Source organism: Callionymus lyra, chromosome 3 (genome assembly GCF_982586985.1).
Source record: "Callionymus lyra chromosome 3, fCalLyr1.hap1.1, whole genome shotgun sequence".
NCBI lineage: Eukaryota > Metazoa > Chordata > Actinopteri > Syngnathiformes > Callionymidae > Callionymus > Callionymus lyra.
In genome coordinates, this window is record NC_141820.1 from 34,686,480 (window position 1) to 34,701,485 (window position 15,006).

Below are 15,006 nucleotides of genomic sequence, written 5' to 3' on the forward strand. Positions count from 1 at the left end.
TAGTACATTTGAGCTGGTTTTTAATGGTCTCTGGTAGAGATTAAAAGTAAGCTGATTCATAATGCGCTCTCTTCGCCGTGAATCACTCTTAAACAAGCAGATGAATCAGAGTGTGTTTGTGTGTGTGGGGATGAGGAGGGTGTCACTGACATGCTACAGACAAGAAGTTACATGATAGTAGATAGGGAACATGACTGGAGGTTGTTGTGCTTTTGTCTGCTTGTCAAATCTTTCAACTGAATCGACTTGACAGTTTATTATAAAAGCTTTTTAACTCCTTTATTTAAAAGATGAATTATACATCAACACACTCGTCCGGACTCAGATACAGCTGTAATATATGTGGCCGACGTGATGTTGACAGATGTACATAGACCCACCTCAGGGTTTTTTACATATTTTCCAGCTTGTTAAAATAGAATTGTATTTTTTTTTGTAAACAAACATCTCATTTATGTAACTGGTTCTGATCAGCCTACAGATAGTCGCCCACCAGAGGTTACATCAGCCTCTCCACAAATATTGACAGATATCTTTTTCCGTTTCTGTCAAATAAAAAGCCTTAGTATGCCCATATTCATGGATACCAAAACAAATCAACCTTTTAAAGAACAAATGTGTTGATTTAAGTGCGTCTTAAATAGATGTTGATCTCTATTGTACTGTACAAACTCTTTTTTCATTAAAATATTTACATTAGAAAATGTGCTTAAGCCCCTGTTTGTATACAAATGGAAATCTCTTCCTCCAAGGGATTTGTTGTATAAACAAAGCGGGGCGTTATTACAGCTGACTGGAGGAGGAGTGAAGCCATTATTACGTCATAATGTACTCCACTCTTGTAACCTCTTGTTTGCTGAGATTTCAATTTTATAAAGAAAGAACTTCAAAACATGGTCATGATGAGAGATTTACTGCATCTTGGTGAGCATCTTTAACAAGCATTGAGATCTTCAACTTTACTTTAAGAAGTCCTCCTTGTTTCTGCTTAAGGGCAGCAACTGACTGCTACATCTCCTTGTATAGTTGTGTTAGAACCAATAGAATAAAAGATGATTCAACTTTACTTTCACTGCACATGTCACAACAATACGCTGTTCGTGTCCATCCAGAAGAGCTTCAGCAAGAATATAGAAACTGAATTTGTAAAGTAGAAGGAGCTACAAACATGAAAACATAAGCTACATGTATATACAGGTTGTATACAATACCCAATCATAAGTATGATCCCAAAATGGACTTAATGACTCTCCTTTAAAAAGAAAACACCCCCCCTTTTTGAAAAAACAAAACCGAAACACATTTTAACTTTCAACAACCTTTTATTTTTTTTCCTTGGCTTATCAATACAAAACATCATGTCTTTCCATATCTTGTTTGGACCAGTCCATCAGCCTCTTCTAGACTAAAGCTCTGGTCTCAGATTCAAGGCCTGGATTCTTATCCCACTTCTGAAACCATGCGTAATGAACTCTGGTCGGATTCAACAGGTATATCCAGATGTGTTTATTTTTAGAAAATCAACCAAGCATAGTCTTAGTACTGTTCACTGTCATGACACGTTCATCTATCAACAATGTCTGTTCTTAGCATAAACCTTATTATACCATCTTTCCACTCGGCCTTCTGGATTCAAACTGGATTTGACTTTTCGTATCATCTGATGAATGTGTTTTGGGTGTTTATTTGGTTGGTTAAAGGGTCCACTTATCTGAAAACTAAACAAAAGTATAGTGTTTATCAGTAAAGTTGAATTCACATGAACTAAAAACAGCCTTAATATTTTCAATTTAAAAATTGCAGAAAACAGCAGTTTATGCCGATCTTCAAGAAATGAAAATGAGAGTTGTTGTTTGATAGAAAGATAGCAGCTTTAATGGATTAGTGATTTTTTTCTTGCCTGTTGTTTTGGGATGAACATAGACTTTTCTTTTCATTAATTCATAAGCACGCACAGACAAAAACCATGCTTGACCTATGAGAAGGTGAATGGATTTCCTGAATTCTATTGACAAGTTGTCCAAACAGTTACAAGCAATCAATGAGTCTAAATGAGTCGAGAAAAGAAAATGCAGAATGCAGGATTCATTACTCGCCTGAGGAGGGTTAGATGTTGTCCATTCACCCAATGCCTGGTCGTGATAAAACATCTCTATCTCAAGTATTTTCTCTCATCAGATCAAGAGTGTAGTTTGACAAACCATATGCAAAAAAAATCCGGTTTTGTGTTTGAAATTACTGCCAAAAAGGGTGATTCTGATTCTTATTCTGAATACTAGGGTAATTCAAAGTCAATCTCTGCTCTAACTGTTGCCTTCATGAATCATAACATTTGCATTGAGTGTCTTTGTGTCAGTGAAACACATGAGCGGCAGCTTTCGGAATAAGATGTGCAATATTCCAAGCAACAACTGAGGCACAGGAGTGTGAATGTCCCAGACCTGCATGTACACAACACACGTCGTAAGCTCCCGCTTGCTCAGAATAATAAGCGATGACCCAGAAGTGTTCGGTGGATCAGGTGTGTAGAATAAGCAATCCATTCCACAGCATCAACACGGTTTTCCTGCAGTGACTCCTGACAAACTCAAACATTGTTATGCATCCTCAGAAACCCAAGACCATCTGCACCATCTTCTAATATGAAAGTGTTACCAATGATGTCACCTTAGGACCGTCGTTTGATTGGCCAACACGCCAAAATGTGCCCCTTCGAGTTAAGCTGGGCAGTGACACAGATATTTGTTTGTTCTATGGTTCACATGGAAATATAAGATATATTAAAGCCTAACAAAACAAGCTTGCACAACAAAGAGCAGTCGAGTTGTCGACTTGTAGAGTGCTGTGGCAATAAAGAGACAAAAACTGAGAGAGAAAAAAACGTGCATCCCCAGAGGAGAATGTCATACATTCATTTATTGCCTTGTGTCTTTCGAGGAAATATCTTTAAAAAATGTCAAGGCAGACAAGCACATGTATATTTAAAGAACTTCAACCTTGTAATCTACAATGGGAATTCGAACATCTATTCTAATAATCTTAAATTAAATGAAGAATAATTAGCTTAGTCAAAGCTTTACTACACATTTCTACACAAGACTCATTTAGACAACTTGACAAATTATAATGAAAGGAATAAACAAGGTTACACCAGCAAATCACCACATCTAAAGTCAAAACCCTAAGTAAGAAAGTAAGTAAGTAATTAATATTTATAAAGCAATTTTCCAGACCAGGGTCACAAAGCGTTTAAACAATCAAAACAATACTCAATAAATATATACTTTTGGATATGTGGTTTCATTTTCTTGATGACATTTATATTCATACGTGTTAAATAGTACCAGATATAGTGTATTAAACTACATGAAAGTTCCCGGTCTGGAGCAGGAAGGTTTGGTGCCTCTCAGAGACAAGCGTTATTATGATTGCCCAAACAATTCTAGCCAGAATCACACCTTTGCACACAAAAACACCGCTGCAAGACGACACCTGCACACCGTCCAAACAAACCCTGGCTGTCAAAACAAACAAACGTTCTATTTGTGCACCCACACACACACACACACCCCTACACACACATTCAATTACACAACTTCAGAGGAGTTTTCATGTCTTTTTTTTTAACACTCTTAGAATATGTAAGAGGCTTAAACAACAGATAATAAATATTTACACGCAGACATGCTCCAGCGACACTTGGTTTGCTACACCTCATCTGCCCTTGCTCGGTGCTTGTGACTCCTCGTCCTTGTTCTGCAGGTTTCATGATAATGACATGGTAATAACGCGTCTCAGCACCACGGACAGCTCCGCTTGCCTGACTCCGCCCCTTTATGGCCGCGCTCCAATAGCGTCTGCCGGTGAAGAAGACACTGGCAGCTTCAAAGTACAGCCAGACACCGGGAGCGCACGGCTCGGACACACACGCACGGGATCTGAGCGGCGACAGCAGCGCCTCGATTCATGGAATAAAACGTGCCACGCACATGTTCACGACAGCGAGTGGCGCGAAGACACGAGACAGCTGTAGCGCGTGGACGTTTTCTCCCGCCTTTTCCAGGCTCCACAGACCTGTCAGTGCTTGGGTTTCGCGGGAAACTTAGAGGGCCACCTTTGTGCAAACTTCATCTGCAGTCGAGTCACTCGCCGGAACGTCCACGTCGAGATGGAGACCGACAAGTACTTGCCGGAGCTAATGGCCGAGAAGGACTCGCTTGAGCCGTCTTTTCAGCACTCCCTGCGGCTGCTGGAGCAAGGTACGTCCGCCCGTGCGCGCCTTCTCTGGAGGGCTTCATGCATGGAGAGGGTTTGGAATAATAGCTGAAATAATTGGCTATAAGAAGACATATCCATCTGACACTATTTCATTAAAAAAAAAAAAAATAAACAAGTTGACAACGGCTATCCACACACAAACACAAAAGACAATTTTGAATATTTTATCAACCTCCACATACACAGGTTCCTTTTATTTTAAAAACGAAACTTTAGAAATAAAACAAACAGAGATGTGCCAATCGGTCCCGAGGCCGTCAAGTCACGGTTCATACAATCTCTTTCATTATTCTGTCACTTAAGTCACAAGATTTTTTCCAAAACACTATGAAGATTAAAGTAGGTAATATATTAAATATGGTCTGTCACAAAAGTGCAAGTGTATCAAATTAATTATATCGTTTGTTTATCATTATAGTGACAGTTTTGTTGTTGTTTTTTGTTATTTATTTATTTTTTAAAGTTTAAAGAGGAGCCGTTTACAGTTTTCCCAACGTTAAAGAGGAACAACATGTGTGATATAAAGTGGTCTAAAAATGTTGAAAAAAAAGTTCTAGATGAAATACTGAATGATATTAATTTTTTAGTTGATCTTATGCCAGCTTTTAATCAATTCCTTTAAGATAACATTGGTAAAAAAAATTAATAAAATAGCTTTTGACTTATTTTCAAGAGTTTTAAGAGCCAGATACCTCAGACAAAGCAGCAGCTTTTTAATGCAAAACACCTTTCAGACAGCTATAATCAATAGACCAGAAATGATATACGTTATTTTTTCTTTCTGAGCGGCCTTGTAACTAATGCCTCAGTGACGGTTTTCCAGTCCCTGGACCAGGGGTTCATGACCACTTAAGACAGTCCAATGAATTAATTTGACATCATGGTCGGCGTCTTCTGAATTATGCAAGCATTGATATTTGAGTGTCAAATTAAAGTGTCAAAAAACATGTTCTATCTAACTCTATGTTAATTATCATTATCAGAACATTGGATTCAGTTACTCATAGACACAGATTCAATGAAACGTGTTATTACAAAACATCACACAAAAGATTAGATTGGATAGAAACTGCGATGAACACCATGATTCCTTTCAATGACATTCCATGGAATAAAATATTAACCAAATTATAATAAGATCAACTGATATTTGTCATTATGTATATATACGTATATTTTTTTTACAGTTGTCTATTAGTTGTCACCCAGTTTTGTTCAAAACATGTTTTTAATGTCATGCAAGTTAAATTTAGATTAGCTTGAGGCTTTGGTAAAGTAAAAGTAACTTTAAGTTTCATCAAGTTAAGCTATTTATTTTTGTCGTTCGTACTGGGACCTCATCTTACATGGTTGGATAATTCCATGATATTTCATTAAGTAGACAGCGGCTCGGGAAAATTGGCCCAAACACACACCCTTAACTCCAAAGCTGTAAATACCGTTATCTCTCTCTTACACAACAGATGGGACACGATGCAGCTTAATCGAGCACTTGTGCCTTCTTGGTGACTAGTTTTGGATGAGTTCAAACAACTGCCGAGAGTCACTTGAATGTCAGCAAGTCAAGAGGATGACACTACTCCATGCCTCGAAAGCCAGGAACATTGTGTGGTAGAATCTGTGGTACTGCCTTGTAATAACAAGGATGTATAACTTCAGTTGAAACAGCTTTAACAGAAATTTTAATGCTTACAGGATGGCTTAAACTATGTATTTAAAGGAAAGAAGAACTTGTGTATTTAATGTACAATCTCAAAGACAATTCAAGTCTAATCATCAGTTAGACTAAAACCAAGTATAACTAAGATTTGTCTATATTAGGGTGTCATGAATAATAATTCATATTTTTACAACTACATTTTTCATTATCTTAACAAATGCCTCAAAATAGACAAGTTTACCTTACAACTTGTTTAAGTATTAGACTGGTCATATATGGAGTTTGTGCATACTTACCCGACCTGCACAACCTGGGCTGAAGTGCAGGAGGTGACAGTTGTTGTGTGCAACAATGGGATCTTCAACATCAATAAAAATGTATTGGTCAATCTAGAGGGCGCTCTCTCTTCTGGTTTTTAAATAATTAATTCATGAAGGTTTTAAGGAGGATTGAAGCAATTTTATAAAATATATCTCTCACAACATCTTCTTCGATGACGTCTCCGTTATGTGTAGGGTTAGCTTTAATAATAAGACAATAATTTCATTGGTGTTTAAAATACAATGAAACCCAACAAAATAAATACAAATAAAAGTCAGTTTTCATTATGACGATTAATTGAAACAAGAAAACAATGATTTAAAACCAACCGATGATAAATACTTAATTCAAATGCTACACACTCTCCTTACAGGAGCTGAATTTTCATTCTTCAGTTAATAATAAAAGGATATAGATGTTGCTGGACAAGATTTGAATGTTTCTCGACCTCTGGGCCACATTTCCATGTGGAAACTCTGCGTAAACCTTCACTTTCTCTGCTTTTTAATTGGCTATTTCTCAGCAGGGGTCTGGAACAATGCTTACATTAGAAAAACTGCTGCAGCTGCACATTTCTGTAAATATTAAAATAAGAAAACACACATGGGTCAGCATCAATTGTATTTGATTTAGGAATTTTACATCCGTACTTTAATGTGTATGTTGGATACAGTGCACTCTGCTCTGTGTTTCTGACGAATGGTTAGGTAATGAAGTCAAGTATTGGATGTTTATATATAAGAAACTAAACATATTGAGCATGGGAAGGGCCTTGAGCCTTTATTTTGTCTAAGAATGCCTAGACAAAGCTATAATAGCCCTTTGGTATTGAACCAGAGTCTGTGTTATCTCTGTGTTGTACAGCTCTTGATAGTGAAAATAATCTCTGATGTTTTATCCAGCCGACGAACTGAGCCGCACAAGTTTCACTACAGAACTAAAGCTGGATAAGTCTGACCATTCTACTGACCCTCGGGTCTGGTGACCCTGAAAGAACTCTGTAATTCTGTCTTCTTATTTATAATGTGAGCCTCACAAGTCCTTATCCTTCACACTCACTCTTCAGATTTCTCAAGTTGTCCTTTTTTCAATTTAGAACAGTTTGTACTTTCATGTTTTTTAACTGAAGAGTGGGCATCAATGTGTCACTGTAGTGGCAAAGTGCATAAATATTATTATTATTGTTTGTGTTAACAATTTATTATTGTGTGTATTAATGTATTATTATCTTTACAAATTGTGTTAAAAGGTTGTTTTTAAATAGAAATTTTAAATTCACAAGATAAAAAGCATTTTATTTTAAAGCCATGAGTTAATATTGTGATTATTTATTGGTTTATTTTCTGTACCATTATAGACATGTCTGAATCAACCTGCTTGTTATTCTACTTATCTTCAAATAGTCTTCCTGCTTTATTAACATTTGTGACTGGTTTGTGGTTCTAAATGATACTATTGAAAGCAACAGTCTAGCTGGAAGACTCATTTTCATTGACCAGACAGGGATTCTTCAATAATGCAAACACTTCTTGCTTTGCCATCAGGATATGTTGAAAGTGGATATTCCACCTCCACGGTGAAGTGATAGTGAGCCCTTTAGAGACCTTGTGTTGTGTATCACAACATTCATGGGCAACATTTATGAATTAATTATAATAAGAATATGTAAAATTTATATTTATAAGAAATAGCAATATTGGCCTCATGAATTATTTATTTTTACTTGAATTATTCAATAAACCCAATACAAGTTTATCAAAATGACAAATAGATTATACATGATTCACGTTGTAATCTTCATCAATGACAAAGAAGCCAACATATAAAGCACTAACTGTGGCAGGTTGGTGGTGGGTTTATTAGGGAAAAGCAAGAGTAAGTCAGTGTTTTAAGTATGCTGAGAGTAATCCGGGGCAGCAGGGAACTGACATGATGAGAGGTGGTCAGTGTGAAGGAAGACCTTCAGACTCTCTGGAGGGAAAAGGTTATTTGTTAGCGATTGTTCCAGTGCCAGTTACAGCAGAGAAAGGCAGTGTGCTGTGAGCATACACAAGTGAGGAGCTGAAACAGTAAAACCGGGACGTGTGAATTTGTGTGAACTTAAAAAATGAAAGTGGCATTAAAGTTATTCTGTCTGCATATAGAATTAAGCACAGAACACACACATAAACAGCTGGCCATAGTCATTTTCCCCCCTATAACACCCAATCCCTTCACTTCCCCCTTCTCCTGGTCGTCATTGAAAGTTATGAAAAAATATTTTTGTCAACAAGAAATTATCATTTGAGAAAAACAAGACACGACCCAATTTAGAAGATGATTTGAGATTATTTCGATTCAAAGCACCACAAATATGTACACAGTGGAGTGTGGTGTGATCAATAATGCATGGACATGTATGGTGCATTCATTAGCATTGGACAAAATTCACAGTAAAAATAATCCCCCCCAAAAAAGTGTGCATTTTTGGCTGAAATTAAAATACAGTACTATTGAGTCTTTAGAATAATAACTTGCCCCCCCAGTCTGATGATTTCTGCAGGAAACACCAACATCCGTGGGTTTGGTTCTTGAGCAGGTCCTACTTTGATGATTGTATGTCACCCCTCTTCATGTCACCTTCTGTGGTTGGCACCACTATAGAGAGGATTGCGCTAGATTAGCCTCACCAACGTTGAGCCAATCCATTTTTTGTAATCCAACTCAATTTAATTATGTGTATCGTTCTGCTATGATAGTGCAGAGGAGCAGCGGCAGCGTACCTTTGGCAAGATAAGCTCAGGGACTTGGTGCCATTTGTTTTGGCAGTAAAGCCACTTGAGCCTGTTGCTTTTACACAGATATCAGACAGCTGCACACAGTTAAGATCACGTCAGTGCTATTAACAACTTGTTTTATAGTTTGGATCATGATCGTAACAAGCTGCTTTGTTCACTTAATTGTCTTACTTAATCCCACTGTCACCTACTTTACTTTAGTGGTAAAATACAAGCATGCACGCACACACACACTAATGCAAGACATTTCTTTTAATTTATAGATCTGTGCATTCGAAACCCTTAATGTCTTAAGTGATTTTCCATGCAATGGTAAATGGACCAGATTGTCTCTCAAACAATCTTCCAGCCACACCGAAGACATCTGGTGAGCTCGTGATACACATTCCCAGGTGGAAAAGTCTGTTTCTGCCTGGAAAACATCTTTCTTTCGAAACTACAAGCTGACAACATAAAAAAAAGACCAATTCCTTTCTTTCTCCTTAGCCCGAATCCAAAGGAGAAATGAGTTGCTAAGTTTTCAAGCAGATAGAAGTGCATTTCTGCATTAGAAAGTTGGACCAGCGTAGTCAGCGTTTAGCAGCTTCTGTTGTCATTTTGTTGGCATCTGCTCCTTCTGAGCTTGAACTCATACTTACTTTGGCACAGACAAGGTTGCCCTTCAGCTGTGATTGTCATTGTTTGCACAAGCTAAAACCAGAGTTAGCATATTTAAAGTAGGTCTATGGCCAAAGTATCATATCAAGATTTATTTTTCTTCTGTATTTGACTTTTTTTTTTATAATGCCAGAGTGTTATTTAAGAATAATTTAAACTAGAGTTGATTTTCTCTCGCTGGAAGTGTTCACAACTGAGTTTGAAGTGGGGATGGGAATCAGCACCTCTAAATCTGAGTACATTGTTCTTAGTCAGAACAAGAAGAGGAGCCTTATCTGGGTTGGGGATGAGATACTTCCCCAAGTGGAGGAGTTTAAGTATCTTGGGGTTTGTTCACAAGTGAGGGAAGAATGAAGTGTGAGATCGACACCAAACAAGTTTCTTGGGTAGTGTGGCTTGGGTCATCCTGGAGAGTCTCTTAGCTGGTCTTGGAACACTTTGGGGTCCCCCAGAAAGAGTTTGAAGATGTAGCTGGGACAGGTTTTGGTATTGGTGTATCTATTGTTTATAATTCTGTTGGGCTTTAGTCACAATTTTGGCTCTATTCATACTGAGTGGAATGACAATACAAATATTGAATCCTTACAAATATGATGATGTACTGGAGCGGCTCATTTCTCGGCTAAAGTGTTATTCCATGACGGCTCAATTTCTCTCAATCATAACTTATTTGTCAACCAGAAGGTTGATGTTAATTGCTATGAGCACCAAGTCCGCAGAGTGCAGTGCTCCCAGGCTAGTGTGTCGATAGAAGGCTGCATGAGGTGAACGGATAGAAATCAAGTTTATGGATCTGTGGTTTGCAGGCGTGGATCCCTCCACTGAAGCGCATGGTTTTTAATTGCTGCCTGACCAGGATGTGTGAAGATGGAACACATTGATAAGGGAAATGTGTGATAGGAATGATTTTCTTTCTCTGTGGTTGTTGTATCGACAGCATCTGATACGCAGACGTAGGCAGACACACAGAAGTGGATCTTGTTTCAGGTGCAGGAATTAGAGACACTTTCAAGGTTTGGTAAACATTTCGGCTCCTGCTCTGGTTCACATATCCATCCCACCTCATAAATGTTGGGGGGAGGTTTAACTGGCTAACGTAGCTCCAGCTTTAACTCTGACAGTAAATGGTAAAGATGAGGAAATGACCACCATGTTATCATCTCACCTCCATTTATCCCAAGACACAGTTTAAATATCGATATATAAGAGAAGAGGAAAAACAGGAAGAAACCTTGATCAGAACCAGACTGAGTGTGAATGGTCTTCTGCTCTAACCAGCTGGGAGGGACAAGAGGGACAGGGGGGTTGGAGAATAGGAGAGGGGGAAGGGAGGCCGGGAGATAAGTGAGGATTCTAGATCTGTTGCCACTATTATATCAAGTTGAAGATCCAACAGCTCTAGAGGTGCTGTGAAAAAAGCTGGAGCACCGGAGAGATTGAGAAGCAATGGTGGGTTAGAACTGCACAGGTGAGGAGACATAATGCAGGACAGAAAGAGTCGTGAGGTGTCTAAAGACTCCAGGCCCTAGCTCCATATCTTCATTTGGAGATTTGAGGTATCGCTAATATGTGTAAATTGAAGGACTGCAGGCTGCATCATTCTAGAAGGCTGATATGTTTGAATCAGGTCTGGGATTTATGATGGTGCTAGAAAATGCTCTGTAAGTTATATTATTAAACATAAAAATATATATTTATCGTTAAAGTTCATTGGAAATTAAGCCTGCATCACTTACAGCTGTTTACACATATTTATTTTTGTAATGTAATTAAAAATGCATTTCTTCCCTCAAATAGAGTGTATACTTCGATAAGAACACTAGATGTTTTGCCACATTTTTTCAATTTTATTTATTCATATGTAAAACATAGTTCCACAAAGCATTGAATGTAAGGCACAGTTTTTTCCACGCTTGTTTTTAGCGTGTCACCTTTGTACCTATTGAAGTAACTTTAGTTTAGTTTACACACTTCAGAGACCCAGTTCTGATCTCCGCACATCACTTCATAACAACAACCTCAGCTGTGCTTCATACCCCCGACTGATTTTACTGCTTCACTCTGCAGTTGAGGAACCCTCTGTTGAAATCATTGTGCTGAAGGTATGATAAAGACAAATAAGAGGAACAGCAGGACATTTTCAGAGTCACCTCATTTTAACTGGAATCCTTTTATTTTTTTTACGTATGTACGTTGACTTTGGACATCAGTGCAACACAAATTACTTTAACTAATGTGTTTTGCCTGTAAATGCTGCTAATGTTTTCTGTCTTGAACCAGATGTCGATTGAAGACGTTCGATATCTATGATACAAGATTGTTTTGCTAAAACCGATCATTAGGAAATGTTCACTGGCGTTTAGAACACTACTCATTCCAGTACCACAAGTTTAATTTATTTTGCCTGAACTATCATCTTATATTTTAAAAAAGCTTTTGATGTGTCTTTTACTGAGTCTACAATCTCTTCCTACAAATTACTGCTGCCTACAACAAAAAATAATATTTACTCTTTCAAAATAGTCTACTTGTGAGCTCGCTGTTGTGGGTTCAGGTTAGTGCGCAACCAGCAAAAACATAAGAACAATTTTAATATCACTCAATAATTAAGATAAAAAATAACATATCATTAAAAGGGTTGAAACATCCAATAGAAAAACACAAACAGAAAGCCGCTGAGAAGACCATGATCTGGCACAAGACTGGAGCTGCAGAGCTCATTGTGTGGTAGGAGGTTTGATTGTAGATCGGTTCCATCTCGGTGTAATTACCCGTGAAGCTCACCGAGATGGAGGGGGGAGGAACAGGAGAGAAGTTTAAAAAACATAACAAAAATTAAAGCCCTACACAACAGGAGTGATCAGAATACATCAGAAAAAAACATTATTGCCATGTCAGAACAGCACAGGTATTAAAAAAAAAAAAAACAGGTATTAATTGTGGTGAAGTGGAAAAAGCAAAACAATCACCAGGGATGCCATTTGCAAATGATACTGAATAATATGCACTTTTTTTCAGGAGCAATAACAAATCAGCACTGAGAGTAAACAACAAATATATTTAATAAATAATTTAAAAATAAATGTGTAGAAATGGTTATTACGTGAACTAAGTCACTAAGTCTTTTCATCTTAAACATGATGACAAAATATGATTTAATCTTTATATTTTTACCACCTGCACAGACAAGTCATACATTTAAGAACAAGAGCGTTAATTTCACTTGAATGCTCTTATTGTGACGGTTCTAGGAGTAAATAACAATTTTGCATCATATTTAGTTCCAGTGTTCCAGAAATTATTTTACATCATTCGATAATGATGAAGTACGGGTACTAAATTATAACATCAAGGTATTTGTACGAATTCTGCAAATTTGAGACTTGTACTAAACACCAACAGTGAAAGTGATGAATTTGCCAACCGCCACACAGGATCCGGTGGCAAAAGTAAAATAGTAATTCCATTTTTTTCCCCCCGCAATTTGATTTATTACTATGTACATGTTAAATGCTGATAATAAGCAAAAACATTGTATTGTACTTTAATCTCTAGATAATGATAAATGCTTTTACTTTTCGATAGCTTTTTTTCCCGTGCCATTGTCTAATACATTCCCTCAAGTATTCACCGTTGTCTACTTCATTATCATATTTATTTAAAGTATCCTATGACCCATTTAATTCCAACATGCAGTCCACTCGTCATGATTGAGTACCCCCGTATTTAAAGGCAGTCTCTTGAGATGCAGCACTGCATAACAGGGATTTAACTATTAAACAGAGACCTGTCCTTGTCCATTAAATAATTATTTTTTATTGATATTTAATTTACCATCCTAGCCATTTGTAACATGGGGGCAGTGCCGCTCAGAATTCCACAAGACACACAAGATCAATGGTCTGCCATGTTGGCAATCTGAGATGAAACGCTGTTTGTGTTTTCCTGGTGGATGGTGATAAACTACACAGATCCACGTTGGGGCAAGAAAAAGGTTACAGAGCTGTCATTTGTAACACGACCGGTCTAATGGACCACATCAGACAAACTGTCATGATTGTAGCAATAATACAAGGAGAAATCTGTCCACCTGCCAGGTACACACATCACTGCGCACCTTAATGGCTGAATCTGTCACTAAACATCGTGCGCTCCCGCAACAGCAGCTGGCCTGTGGCCTGTAATGGAAGATTAATAGCATGTTGGTGGTAAATCTGTGATTGGAGTTATTGAATGGTTTCCCTTGGATACATGTTTCAGTACTTGGCCGGGGCCTGCCCCGCATCGACCCACCACTTGCAAATTTATGGTTTTGTTTTCTTCTTTTCACACAAATAGAAATAAACATTGTTGTCTTGGCTCACATCGGTCATTGACTTTCTCCAATTGTGGATGCGACAGTCGGTCCCAGCCTGATAGATCCTCTCTCCTTGTGAGCCATTCACTGTTACCTTATCTGCCTAATTGATTATGACCTACTCAGTGTTTTACTTCTCACAAATGCTTATCAATAACGACTCCTCCCCGGTTCTTACCGGGCTAATGGAGTCTTTTGAAAAAGGTGAAACGAATGGCACTTTTGAAATTGGGATCTGATTGGGCTGCTCTTTCTAAAACGGCGATCCGATTACTAATCTAGATACATTGATGACTATATCATCCACAATACTATTTGAAACATTACTATCCGTTTTAATGCAATTCGTTTATTTTTGAATGATTAAGCACCACAGTAAAATAAGTAGGTGACAGATACAGATCCTTTGTATTATTTTGTTATTGGAAAGATGGTTTGTGAATTCTAAATTGTTGTACAAATATAATTGGTTATATTAAAATATACAACGCCATATAGGGAAGTAGCGAAGGTGCAGTGCAATGTTTTAGAGCCACACATAGAGCACAATCGTGTCCCATGTCCAGCACCTTTACGTCGTACCCCATCGTCGGTGTGTAACATTTGTTATTCTTTGTTGATGTTGTTTAACTTATTTGTGTTGGTTGATTGTTTGATGGCTTGTGCGGTGATCGCCTCATTATCATAGTGTTGTGAGTGCGTGTTGAGCCACACCTGGTGCACCTTTGAGACCAGTGGTCGATTCCAGTGACACGGTGGTCGTTTAAATCATTTATCACGTCACAATTAAACTGTGATCGTGTGTTGATTTGCCTTTGTTTAATCGGTAATTGTCTGGTAATTTAAATACACTCTTTGTTAATGATGCACAGTTTATCCTTCAACAAATGTATTGAAAATATATTTTGTCTGTTTTCAGTTTTACAAAAGATTTGCAAGTCAATAAACCTGAGTTC

At 37.7% G+C, this 15,006-nt stretch overlaps 1 protein-coding gene across 1 annotated transcript in view; it reads left to right on the forward strand.

Annotated features, from left to right (window-relative positions):
* Nucleotides 1-3,924: 3,924 nt before the first annotated feature.
* Nucleotides 3,925-15,006, forward strand: part of khdrbs3 (KH domain containing, RNA binding, signal transduction associated 3) — a 57,274-nt gene continuing 46,192 nt past the window's right edge. The window contains exon 1 of the mRNA XM_087785968.1: nt 3,925-4,259. Coding sequence (XP_087642094.1) covers nt 4,169-4,259 — 91 coding nt within the window. The 5' untranslated portion in view covers nt 3,925-4,168. The remainder of the gene's footprint in view (nt 4,260-15,006) is intronic.